This window comes from Vicia villosa, unplaced genomic scaffold, assembly GCF_029867415.1.
Source record: "Vicia villosa cultivar HV-30 ecotype Madison, WI unplaced genomic scaffold, Vvil1.0 ctg.001013F_1_1, whole genome shotgun sequence".
NCBI lineage: Eukaryota > Viridiplantae > Streptophyta > Magnoliopsida > Fabales > Fabaceae > Vicia > Vicia villosa.
The window spans coordinates 461,424-474,503 of NW_026705449.1; the positions used below are offsets into that span (position 1 = coordinate 461,424).

Sequence of the window (13,080 nt, forward strand, 5' to 3'; positions counted from 1 at the left end):
AAAATAAAGAAAACTGAGGTATAATCATGTGGCTCTATGTTCATTGAAGTCCTCCTAAATTGGGGAATCTCTTTGCTTCAAATCAGGGCATTGATTAGAGGGTACAAGCTTGCATATCATCTGGTTCTTTAAATCAGGGCTTCTTTGACCAAAGTCAATCAGTTGACTTTCTGGTCTACATTTAATCAGAAGTGGCTTCTATGTGTGGAAAACCTCTCATACTGACGGTGTGGATGTGTTTGTTTGACTGGATGTGAGTGGAAGAGATTTAGTCTGGAATTTCATCAATAGTCGGAAAAATCGGAACAGTTGACTTTTGGGTCAAAATCGGGAAGATTATTCAAATATTGACTTTTGATGGAAAATTAATCAAGAAAAGTCAAAGAAGGGATAAAATCGGGAGTTCGACAAAAAGTTGCCAAAAATAGCAAAAGAGACAAAAATGGAAAGTTTCAACACTTAGAAAATATTTTGGCATTTTGAATCTTGATGAGCAGTCCACTTCAGCCCTGATTTACACGTGGCAAATGACATTTTTTGAAGAAATTTCCAACATCAAAGTTGTTCCTCTCATGGAGGAGAACAACTTTGTAGTTGGACACTTTTTCATTTGAAGCTTGTATGAAGAGTTAAAGTGTTGAGAAGTTGCTGGAAACTCATTTGAATCAAGTCACATTTCAGGTCACAAGTCAGGTCATGACCTGGCATTCTCACAAACACATGGCATACCAAATCCCCAGCCATTTTTTGAGCCCTACAAAAATGCCATGAATGCAAACTTGGTATCATTCTTTTCCTTGCCATCCCTTCTATCCATTGAAACAAGATTGGGTACAATTGGGCAAAAATTGAGTGAGATACATGTCCTCAAAGTGGTGCCCCAACCCTGACCAACTCTGCAGGCAGCCAAGGCACAAAATGCTGGGCACGCAAGGCATTTCAGCAAACATGTGGTGGGCCAAATCTCAACGTCTCTTTCTTCCTCCTCAAGTCTTCAACTTGAACAAGCATGATCTTAAATTGTTCCTTGCCATGTCCCCTATCTATTGAATCTAGTTTCATTAAGTTTGGACATGTATTGAGCAAGTTATAAGGCTTTGAAGTCACCCCTCAACCCAGTCACATTCCTGCCAAGGCACATGCACTAGAGCCAAGCCATGCTCGTGAGTCTCATTCCAGGTGCACGAATCATGTTCCAACTTATTTTTTGAGGGATGTAGGCACCATCATTTGAGCATACCAACATCAAACTTGCTCTATCACACACCCTCTTTGCAATGAGTCCAAGAATAGCTCTATCGATGAAACATGGTGAAAGATATACGCATGGGAAGAAGTTACCCTGAGCATTTCTCCTGGAACGAGGCATAGGCAGAGTTAAAAGCTGCAGCATGCTCTGATAGCATCAATACAACACCACCAACTTTTCCTCATTGAACCATGCATATATGACACACGTGAAAGCATGCAAGGGACTTGCCATAACTACATAACTACATAACTTGCTCACTAAGCATTACTCCCCTAGTCCCACATCGAGGGAAGCAATGCTGCTGCAAGATGCTCATTCACAAGTCCCATATCCAAGAAATCCTCACCACTCACCTCACACTTGCCCTATATAAACAACCCCATACTCACTTGCACAGGGATTCACTTTCTTCCTTCATTCTCTCTTCACTCCCACACTTCTCTTCACTCCCTCATCACTCTCCTCTCTTCCCTCTCCCGAGCAACCTTCTTACCACCATAACCACCTCTGTAACCACCTTCTCACCACCCTAACTGCCTCCGTAACCAATTTTTCCGGCCGCCGTAACCGCAACCACCACCTCTAACCAACTCCACCTTCAATTCTCACTATCATCTCCGTTCCCCTCCCGCATTCATCATCATCATCGTCAGAAGAAGATGCCTAGTGTTGGAGCACCGTGAAGTGAGGCCGCTGCATTCCACGAGCTCGCATCAGTGGAGCTGAGGATTGAGAAGTAGTGCACGAAGAAGAACGCTCTCATCGTTCTATTAAAGACTCCACCAGGTAAGCCTCATTCTGCATCCATAGGCATACTGTATGACGCTGCTAATCTAGTTTCCATGACGATGCTTGAAATGAATGCATGCTATCCACTGTATGAAGTTTGTTTTTCTCTTTCGAATTCTGTTAAGGTGATTACGTAGCCTCTTGGATGTTTGCTTCATGAATATGCACTCTAGAATATGTGAGGAATCCGTTGATGAGTTTGTTTTGAAGTTTAGCCTAGATCTCACATGTTAGGGTTTTTGATTCATCATCGTTCTTTGAATTTAAGCGAGGATTAATGAGAACGAAGGCCAGATCTGTGTTCAGCCCAAGAATCCGAGTTGAACGGCACCGGTCTTGCGAATTTCTGGGACATTTGACACTAGCTCCGCCGCGAGGCCGCCGGGGAAGACGACCGGAGCTTAGCTCCGGCGTCTGAGTTTTGACTTGGTTGTTTTCCGTTTTGCACACGTGTCTACGCTCCTTTGGTTGCTTTTCCCGTATAGTAGTAATTATATCCTCTTGCCAATAATTGGAATTAGGGTGTGGCAAATCCTGATTGGCTCTTGTTTGATTTTTGTCTTTAGTGATTTTAATGAAAGTGCACCAATTGATATGATGTCATGTATATATTTGATAACGCTACACAAGTGCATGCTGAGTGATAATCAATAAAAGTTGAATAAAGAAATAATAAAATGGAAGAGATGGTGTAGTGGTTGCGTTGGGCCGTTTGCTCTGGGCCTTGCCCGTTTCTGCATTTGCAACCCTGGCCTTACTGATACACACGCATTCCACTAAGTCTGGGCCTGAGTGCTAGTGCTATTTTCACCCCCTGTTTTACGGCCCAGCCGGTTTCTAACTGATTTCAGTTCACATTGGTGATTGCTAACACACCCCTCCCTGCTGTTGATAAAACAACAATAAAATTGATTTTATTTTACTCTCTTTTGCTTATTAATTCAATTCTTTCTTAAATAAAAAACAACAAAATATTTTCCTAACCAATTATATTGCTCTAGAATTTTAATTGACTTTTAATTAGTTTTTTTTTTAGAATCCTTTTCACCTAAAAAGTCATGAACAAATAATAGATTTCTTTAATAACTCAATTAACTCTCTTGCATGAAATAAAATAGAATTGCTTGTGAATAATGTAGAGTTTAATTCTTTTTCCTTTTGTGAATATTTTCCATGCATATGAATTGTCTAAAATGCCCTTGGTCTTTGAATTTGTTTCTTCCATTTAATTGCTTCTCCTCCTTATTTTCCCTTAGAATAGTCAATAACATTAGATGTAGAAATTAGGACTAGTTCCCTTTCTCATTCTTTTCCTTTTATAACCATAAAGCATCTAATAAATACTTGAATAAATTCCCCATAAAAAATACAAAGAAAATACTTAAAAACACTAATAATCAAAGTGAAAATCTTAAAAGGGGAATGGAAGCTTGAACATCCCTTGCTTTAGGGAATGTTCGAGTGCTTGGACCTCCCTTGCTTTAGGGTTCCGTTCGGGCGTAAGTTCCTAAATTCTAAAAAACACAAACCAAAGAGTAACTCGAGTTTCCCTTGCTTTAGGGATTTCCTCGAAACACTCAAACTCTCTCTCTTTCTCTCCTTTCTTAAGGGCATTGTTATCTCCGCTCCATTGCATCCTAGGCTGTCCCCTTATGCAAGAGCGCGAGCGTTAACTCCGCCCAACTAAAAAACACAAAAACAAACAAAACTATGGAGCCGAACTACGGCGCTCTGATTCCTGAAAAGGATACGTAGGCAGCGGGGTAGGGCCCGTGCGAGTATAATTCTTTATTTAACCTACATTGTGCATTCATTCGCATTTAGACATAGACATAGTACACACCCTTTAGATAGAAACAAACATAGGTGGATACCATCGAGTACGATGGGCGCGAGGGGTGCTAATACCTTCCCCTTGCGTAACCGACTTCCGTACCTTGATTCTCTGGTCGCAAGACCCTGTTCCTTCCTTCTGTTAGGTTTTCTGATATTCCTTTCCCTTATGGCATAAATATATTGGTGGCGACTCTGTTCATTTTTCGCGAGCGTGCGACAGCTGGCGACTCTGCTGGGGATTACCTAAGCAAGTCGATCCTAGCCTTTGTTTGTTTTATTTTATTGGGTGTTTATTTGTTTTTATGTCTATATCTTGTATATATGTTTGCATGTTTATTTTCTGCTTGCATATCATGTTTATTTCTGTTCGCACATTATGCATATGGATTATATTTTGTGTTCCTTGGGGTCTTCTGTTCTGTTTTGCAGGTGGGGGGTTTGTATGAGGTAAAAGGCCCACTACCCAGGCCAAGTGACACATAGGATTAGCGTGGATGCTCATGATGACTCCCATGGCCCTTGCTACGATCGAGTTCAACATGGGGTATCACAACTGGGCGAGGTTCTTTCATGGAACACTGTGTCTGGCACCCTTGCTGCCACAAACACTTTGTACCCCATGGGAACTGTAGACCCTAGTGACCATTAGGGACCACCTGTCCGTGTCTAGAATTCATACCCGTGAGTTTGGGGTGGGACAGGATACTAGCCTTCATCATACCCGGATTTCCATTTTGCAATCTGAAGCCGGAATTTTGAACCTGCTACATTCAGTCTTACCCAGTTATTCAGAGCTGCGAGGGACATTCAGTCTCTCACTACATCACACACATGACACATGACACATTATGCTATTGCATCCACCTCACTTCATTCGTGGAGAATCCTAAAGTCTATTTCCAAAAAAAAAAAAAAAAAAGATGTATACTCTTTTGCAAAAAAAAAGGGAAGAAAAAGAAAAAGTGTGGAAAGACTTTAGGATTCTCCCAATGAAATGCATTCCGCCATATCATTTAACATGCATGTTCATTTATTTTCAGGAACTTTTGGCTTTGTCTCCGACCAACACATGGCCACACCAATGAAGACTGTTAGGCGCAACCCCTCTTATTCCTTTTTGAACCCGAATCTGGATTCCCTTGGGTGCTTAGCAAAGAAGATTACGCCAGATGAGACAACCAACTTCAGAAAGGAATATGGGTACATTCTGAGCCTTCTCAAGATGCCGTTCACCAAATACGAGCAAGAGGGAGTTCATACTTTGCTTCAGTTCTATAATCCTTCCCTCCGCTGCTTCACGTTCACCGATTACCTCTTGGTTCCTACATTGGAAGAGTATTCCTTATTTCTTGGCATCCCTATAAAGAAGGAAGTGCCATACTATAGCACCATGAAGGCTCCCGATTCCATTGAAATTGCTAAGGCTCTTTATTTGAGCAAGTCGGTCGTGGAAGCAAATCTCACCAAGAAGGGAGGAGGTTTTGGATTTTGCATGGAGTTTCTTGTCAAAAGGGGTTGTGAAGCTGCTGAAGCCAAAGAATGGGACACATTTAGGGCTATCTTGGCTCTAAGCATATATGGCATCGTTTTGTTCTCAGACGTTCCTAATTTTGTTGACATGAATGCAATTCATATATTCATCTTGCAGAATCCGGTTCCCACACTTTTGGGGGATGTTTATCACTCCATTCATCACAAGGGTATTCAGAAGGGAGGTAAGGGAGGTCTGGTTAGATTCTGTGCTCCGTTGTTATACCGATGGTTTAGGTCACATCTGCCTGAGCGTGGAGCTTTCGTTGATAGTAGGCACACATCTAAATGGGCTGAAAGGATTATGGGGCTGAGGGCTAAAGATATTGTCTGGTACAATAGCGCTTTAGATGACAGGGAAGTTATTATGAGTTGCGGAAAGTTCAAAAACGTACCTCTCATGGGTCTTAGGGGTGGAATCAACTATAACCCCGTCTTGGCCAGAAGAACATTTGGATATGCTTTTATTAGTCCACCTGAGCAAACAGAGATAGCTGAGAACATTTTCTATCATGTGGCCACCGACAATGGGCAAATGGCAGAAGCTGTGCAGGCTTGGAAGAGTATTTGCTGGAGAGATAAGAAACATTTTGGTCAGCGAGATTGTGCTACTTATGAGGACTATACTAAGTGGGTCGAATCTGTGGTTGCTGTTCGAGGGATGCCTTTCCCTCCCAAGGATCCTTTGTACCCCCCTGCTGGTAAACAACCCAACATTGTCTCCATGCCTTGTTATAATCAAACTGTTGAGCAGAATCGGAAATTGACTGAACAAATGGAAACAATGCAAGTTAAGATGAATACTGATAGGCAGGAGAAGCTTTCTGCTCTTCATAAGTTGAAAATGAGAGAAATAGAGCTTGAAGAGTTGTATGCCAAGGGAAGCACTTCTCAGAAGAGGCCAAGGGTGGTTGTCGATCCCAAGTCCACTAAAATTCAAGAGAGGAAGATCAAAGAGCATTATGAGGATCAGTTGGCAGAATTGACAAAGAGGCTCCAAATCCAGACTGATATAGCCAAATCAGAGAAAGCCCATCGAAAGAAAGCAGACAAGCTCCTTCTGGAACGTCAGGCAAGGATTGAGGGGTGTTATGAAGAGATTCGCAAGTTGAAGGGTCGAGTGGAGGAAAAGGGACAAAGTGATACTCAAGCTCAAGAGGAGGCCAGAGGTTGGGAATTGAGAAGCCGTTACTTGGAGACCATGCATTTCAGAAAAGACCTATTGATTCAAGAAGTCGTTAAAAGGCCAACCCATGCTGAGACCAAAAAGTTGTTTGAAGAAATGAAGGCTTGGAGCTATAAGAACATTGGAGATAGCCCACTCCGTCATTTGGACATGGGAGATCCTGCTTAGTATTGGTTTTTGTTATAGAATCACCACCAGTCTTGTTGGATGGGGTTCTTATTTCCATTTTTTGTATTGTTGGCTCTCGAGAGCAGAATATTTTGTACTTCAAACGTGGTTGTGGAATTAATGGATTATGGTTGTTTATCTTGGTTGCGCTTCGTTATTTCTCATTATCTTGTGGTGTTGGTTCGAGACAAAGCTAAAAAGTCTTGAAGATAATAAAACATGCACACATGCACCCATGCACTCATATCATACTGCAATTTCAGGTTTTTATCAGATTCTAATTGGGGTCCCTTCCAACAACAGATTTCTTTTCCGACGACGAAGCTGACTTTCTTACATCCTTACCGCACCAGGAGCAACGAGAGAATCATGGATCAATTTGAACAGAGTCAAGCTGCCCTCCGTAGGGATATGGATGTTATGGGGGAAAGAATGACCCAACTCATGGAGACTCTTCATGTCGTTGTCCAAGGGCAAGAAGAGCTCAGAAAGAGCGTTGCTGGGTTGATCAAAGACACTCCTACCAATTCTGCTGATGGAGGGGTGAAAACCAAGGAGACTCCTGCTGAGGGGATACCGAAGGTAGTGGATGACCACCACGAGGTTATTGACCTTGAACATGATCTTACTGCTGAGCTGACTGAGACTGCTAGGATGTACCAAGCTCTCGAAGAGCGCCTTAAGGCCATTGAGGTTGCTAAAACTTCGAGTTTCGACACTGCTGCTATGTGCTTGGTACCTGGGATTGTTATTCCCCCGAAGTTCAAAGTGCCAGATTTTGATAAGTACAAGGGAGTCACCTGTCCAGAGACTCACATTCGTTCCTACTGCCGTAAGATGGCCGCTCACGCTGAGAACGAGCCTCTGCTGATGCATTTCTTTCAGGATAGTCTCACTGGAGCCCTGTTGGAGTGGTACATGAAACTTGAGAGGTCTAATGTCAGTACTTGGGGACAACTTGTCGACGCCTTCTTGAAACAATACCACTACAATACTGCTATGGCTCCTAGCCGTGCCCAGCTACAAAATATGTCAAGAAAGCCTGAAGAGTCTTTTAAGGAGTACGCCCAAAGGTGGCGTGAACTTGCTGCTCGAGTTCAACCTCCTCTTCTTGACCGTGAGTTGATTGATCTGTTTATGGGAACTCTGAAGGGGCCGTATCTTCAACACATGGTTAGTAATACTTCTCCGTCCTTCTCAGATGTGGTCATCATTGGTGAACGGGTTGAAAACTGTGTCAAAGCTGGTACTATTCAAGATGTTACTAGTCCTGGCACCTCAAGTGGTAATGGTAAGAAGCCGTATTCTGGGTTTGTGAAGAAGAGGGAAGGTGAGACTAGCACCGCTTATGTTGACCAAGGCCGAGCTCCCGCATACTCTGCTGTTCCACCCCCTTATTATCCGATGCCCTATGCTGTTCCTGGCCCATATGTCCCTCAGGCATATGCTGCTGCTCTTCCACAACCATGGATGGCACCCCATCAGCCTTTCATGCCACAACAACAAGCTACTGCTCCTCAGAATCGCCAACAGAATCCTAGGCCTCAAGGTCAAAGAGGTCCACCGAGGCAAAGATACCCTGACAGGCGTATAGATCCGGTTCCAATGCCTTATGCTCAACTTCTCCCCCAATTGCTTGCCGGTCGATTAGTGCAACTCCGCGAAATAGGTCCTCCACCTGACCCTCTCCCTCCCGGATATGATGCTAATGCTCGATGTGAATTTCATTCAGGTGCCCCAGGCCATACGATTGAAAGATGTAGAGCATTAAAGTACAAAGTTCAGGATCTCCTTGATGACAAACTTATCTCGTTCACTCCTACTGGTCCTAATGTGCAGAATAATCCTATGCCTCCTCATGCTGGTGCGACCAATGCTATTGAATTATGTGATGATCAAATCTTGGTAAATGATGTTAATGAGGTTAAGATGCCGCTAGCAGTTGTCAGAGAATACCTTATGCAACAAAAGGTTTTGTGTGAATTACATGACTACTGTTTGCAATGTTCTTCTAACCCTGAGGAATGCACTAGGTTGAAAGAGGAAATCCAGAAACTAATGGATGAGGGTGTTCTTAGAGTGGAAAGGGTCGTTCCTGTCAAAGATGTGGCTACTCTAGAGATACCTTACTATCCTGCTGAGGTGTCAAAGAACCAAAGCACCCCTTTGGTCATTTGTGCTCCGAGTACTCCCTTGGCCATTCAGGCTCCGAGAACTCCATTGGTCATTCAGGTTCCAAACGCTCCTTCGACTCCTCCAACCTCGTCTCTTGTTCCCTCTCCTGTGAGCAATCCCAAGGCTGTTCCTTGGAGTTATAATGCTGTGTATATTCGAGGAAAGAAATATGATTGTCCTCCGGTGGGTAATTCAAGCATCACTAATATTACTGGCACTAGTGGCATTACCCGTAGTGGTCGGATCTTTGCGGCCCATCCTCCACTTTCTAAAGAAACCAATAAGGATGCTAGTGCACAAACAAAGGGGAAGCAAGCCGCTGTCGATCCTCCTGAGACCCGTAATGCACAAGACGCCGAGCAACTTCTGAGAATCATTAAGAAAAGCGACTACAAGGTGATTGATCAACTTGACCAAACTCAAGCTAAAATCTCCATCTTGTCCCTTTTGGTACACTCAGAAGCTCACCGAGATGCTCTTATGAAAGTTCTGGCTTCCGCTCACGTAACTCAAGACATTACCGTGCCTCAGTTTGAAGGGGTTGTGACCAACATTGCCGCTGGTAATTGTTTGGGTTTTTCTGATGATGAACTTCCACCTGAGGGTAGAGCACACAACAAAGCGTTGCATATCTCCGTCAAGTGTCTGGATGCTGTGTTGTCTCGAGTTCTGATTGATACAGGTTCTTCTCTTAATGTGATGCCCAAGACTACTTTGTTTAAGCTGAGTATGGATGGGGTTATGATGAGACCGTGCACTATGAGTGTCAGAGCGTTTGATGGTTCTAGAAGGTCCGTAGAAGGGGAAATTGATCTGCCTGTTCTGATTGGCCCTCACATGTTCTATATTGCCTTCTATGTTATGGATATACGTCCTTCATATACTTGCCTCTTGGGTCGTCCTTGGATCCATGCTGCTGGGGCTGTGACATCTACCCTCCATCAGTGTTTGAAATTTGTTGTGAATGACAAGATTGTTGTGATCACTGGTGAGGAGGATTTGATAGTCAATAATCTGGCGTCATACCGTTATGTTGAAGTGGAGGGAGAGATACAAGAGACACCTTTTCAGGCCTTAGAGATTGTGTCGGTTGATAAACTCCCCGTGGTTTAAAATAAAAAGGAACTCGGAGCACCCCTCTCGTCTCTAAACGATGCTAAGGCCTTTTTAGAAGCTGGTACTCCCCATAGTGCCTGGGGCAAGCTGATTAATGTTCATGAGAAGCGAGACAAGTATGGCCTTGGGTATCAACCATCTTCTTCTACTCAGCTCAGCATAACTCCTGGAAAGAAGGTGATTCCCCCCATTTCTCAAGTGTTCGTCAGTGCAAGCACCAGTTCTGGAAGTCAGGTTCTCGCCGTGGATGATGATGATGATGAAGATCTCTCCAGATTCATTTGCCACGCTGCGCCTGGACAAGAGCTCAACAATTGGACTATCTTGGACATCCCCAGAGTCACTTTTATGGAGATGTAATTTTCTTGTTTCGATAAGTCATGTGCTTCGCCCTAAGCATTTTGACCACTTGTACAAAGAAGGGCCCCCATGTTATTTCAACTTGTTTAATATTGAATGAAAATCATATCTTCGCATGCAATTACTGTTCCATTTCTTTCATTTTTTGTTTTTACTTTAAAAACTTTTTCAAAAAATGGCAAAGCTTTTCCTTTTTCTTCTTTTTTATGTGTTGCATTCTAAGGCATAAATCATCCATCGTGCAGATCCGGCTCGAATTCCATTAAAAATGATAATGTTACAGTTCCACGTCTTAATATCCTTGAGAATCCAATTGACCAAGCTGATGAGGACAGTGGGGAAGATTGTGAAGTCCCTGAGGAATTGGCAAGACTTTTGAGACAAGAGGAGAAATCTATTCAGCCACATCAGGAAGCCATAGAAATCATCAACCTCGGTTCAGAGGAAGTAAAGAGAGAAGTCAAGATAGGGGCCGCTTTGCAAAGTGATGTAAAGAGAAGGTTGATTGAGCTGCTTCGAGAGTATGTTGACATCTTCGCCTGGTCATATGAAGACATGCCTGGTTTAGACACAGATATAGTTATGCACAGGTTACCGCTCAAACCAGAATGTCCGCCTGTAAAGCAGAAACCACGAAGAACTCGACCTGATATGGCTTTGAAAATCAAGGAGGAAGTTGAAAAACAGTTGAAGGCGGGTTTCTTATCTGTGTGTGAATATCCTCCTTGGATTGCAAACATAGTACCTGTTCCTAAGAAGGATGGAAAGGTACGCATGTGTGTTGACTACCGAGATTTGAATAGGGCAAGTCCGAAGGATGATTTCCCTCTGCCTCATATTGATGTGCTAGTCGACAACACTGCTCAGTATTCGGTGTTCTCCTTCATGGATGGTTTTTCTGGCTATAATCAAATAAAGATGGCTCCCGAAGATATGACCAAGACCACCTTTACTACTCCATGGGGTACGTATTGTTATAAAGTGATGCCTTTTGGTCTTAAGAATGCTGGTGCAACATATCAACGAGCGATGGTGACTCTCTTCCATGACATGATCCATAAAGAGATTGAGGTGTACGTCGATGATATGATTGCAAAATCCCAAACTGAGGAGGAACACTTGGTATATCTTGAGAAACTGTTTGCTCGTTTGCATAAATTCAAGTTGAGGCTTAACCCAAACAAGTGCACTTTTGGAGTGCGATCTGGAAAGTTACTTGGATTCATTGTGAGCCAACGAGGGATTGAGGTCGACCCTGACAAGGTAAGAGCAATACAGAATATGCCAGCACCGAAGAATGAAAAAGAAGTTCGAGGGTTCCTTGGGAGATTGAATTACATAGCCAGGTTCATTTCTCATCTCACTGACACTTGTGAACCCATATTCAAACTGCTGCGCAAAAATCAAGATATCCGTTGGGATGATCATTGTCAGGAAGCCTTCGAAAAGATCAAGCAGTATCTCCAAGAGCCACCAATTCTCATGCCTCCGGTTCCTGGAAGGCCGCTCCTTATGTACTTAACTGTGCTTGAAGGATCTATGGGGTGTGTGCTGGGCCAACATGACGAGTCTGGTCGAAAAGAGTGCGCCATTTATTACCTGAGCAAAAAGTTTACCGATTGTGAATCCCGCTACTCACTACTCGAGAAAACTTGCTGTGCTTTGGTATGGGCTGCTCGCCGACTGAGGCAGTATATGTTGACTCATACCACTCTATTGATCTCCAAAATGGACCCGATAAAGTACATCTTTGAAAAACCGGCTCTTACAGGAAGACTAGCCCGATGGCAAATGCTTTTATCAGAATACGACATCCAGTATGTCACACAGAAGGCCATCAAAGGAAGTGTCCTTGCAAATCATCTTGCTCATCAGCCATTAGAAGAGTATCAGTCAATGAAGTTTGACTTTCCTGATGAAGATATCATGAAACTAGATGATAATGAAGGACCCGAACCAGGAGAGCAATGGATTCTCACGTTCGATGGTGCATCAAATGCTATGGGCCATGGTATTGGGGCAGTTTTGACTTCTCCTCGTCAAACTCACATCCCTTTCACAGCTAGAATATGCTTTGATTGCACAAACAATGTCGCAGAATACGAAGCTTGCATAATGGGTCTCGAAGCGGCCATTGATATGAGAATCAAGATCCTTGAGGTTTATGGGGATTCTGCCTTGGTTATACATCAGGTGAGACGTGATTGGGAGACAAGACACCCCAATTTAGTTCCTTATAAGGACTATATCTTGGAGTTGCTGCCCGCTTTCGAGGAAATCACTTTCAATCACATCCCCCGAGAGGAAAATCAATTGGCAGATGCTTTGGCTACTTTGGCCGCTATGTTCAGAGTTAGCTCCCCTAAAGAAGTGCCAGACATAACGATCCTCCGTTACAAGGAACCTGCACATGTATTCCCTGCCCATTGTCTCACTACTAAAGATGTGTATGATGAAAAGCCATGGTATTACGACATCAAGAGGTACGTTGAGAAGCAAGAGTATCCCGAAGATGCTACGATTGGTGATAAGCGAACGCTTCGAAGGTTAGCATCCAAATTCTTCTTGTCAGGAGACGTCCTGTACAAAAGAAACTATGATTCAGTTTTGCTCACATGCGTGGATAGACACGAAGCAGAATTGATCATGCGGGAAATTCATGAAGGAT

The 13,080-nt window shown here is 43.3% G+C and overlaps 1 protein-coding gene across 1 annotated transcript in view; it reads left to right on the forward strand.

Annotated features, from left to right (window-relative positions):
- The first annotated feature begins 4,946 nt into the window (after positions 1–4,946).
- Positions 4,947–13,080, forward strand: part of LOC131632751 (uncharacterized) — a 37,265-nt gene continuing 29,131 nt past the window's right edge. The window contains exons 1-3 of the mRNA XM_058903481.1: positions 4,947–5,467; positions 5,645–6,108; positions 6,265–6,576. Of these exons, the coding sequence (XP_058759464.1) occupies positions 4,947–5,467; positions 5,645–6,108; positions 6,265–6,576 (1,297 nt within the window). The remainder of the gene's footprint in view (positions 5,468–5,644; positions 6,109–6,264; positions 6,577–13,080) is intronic.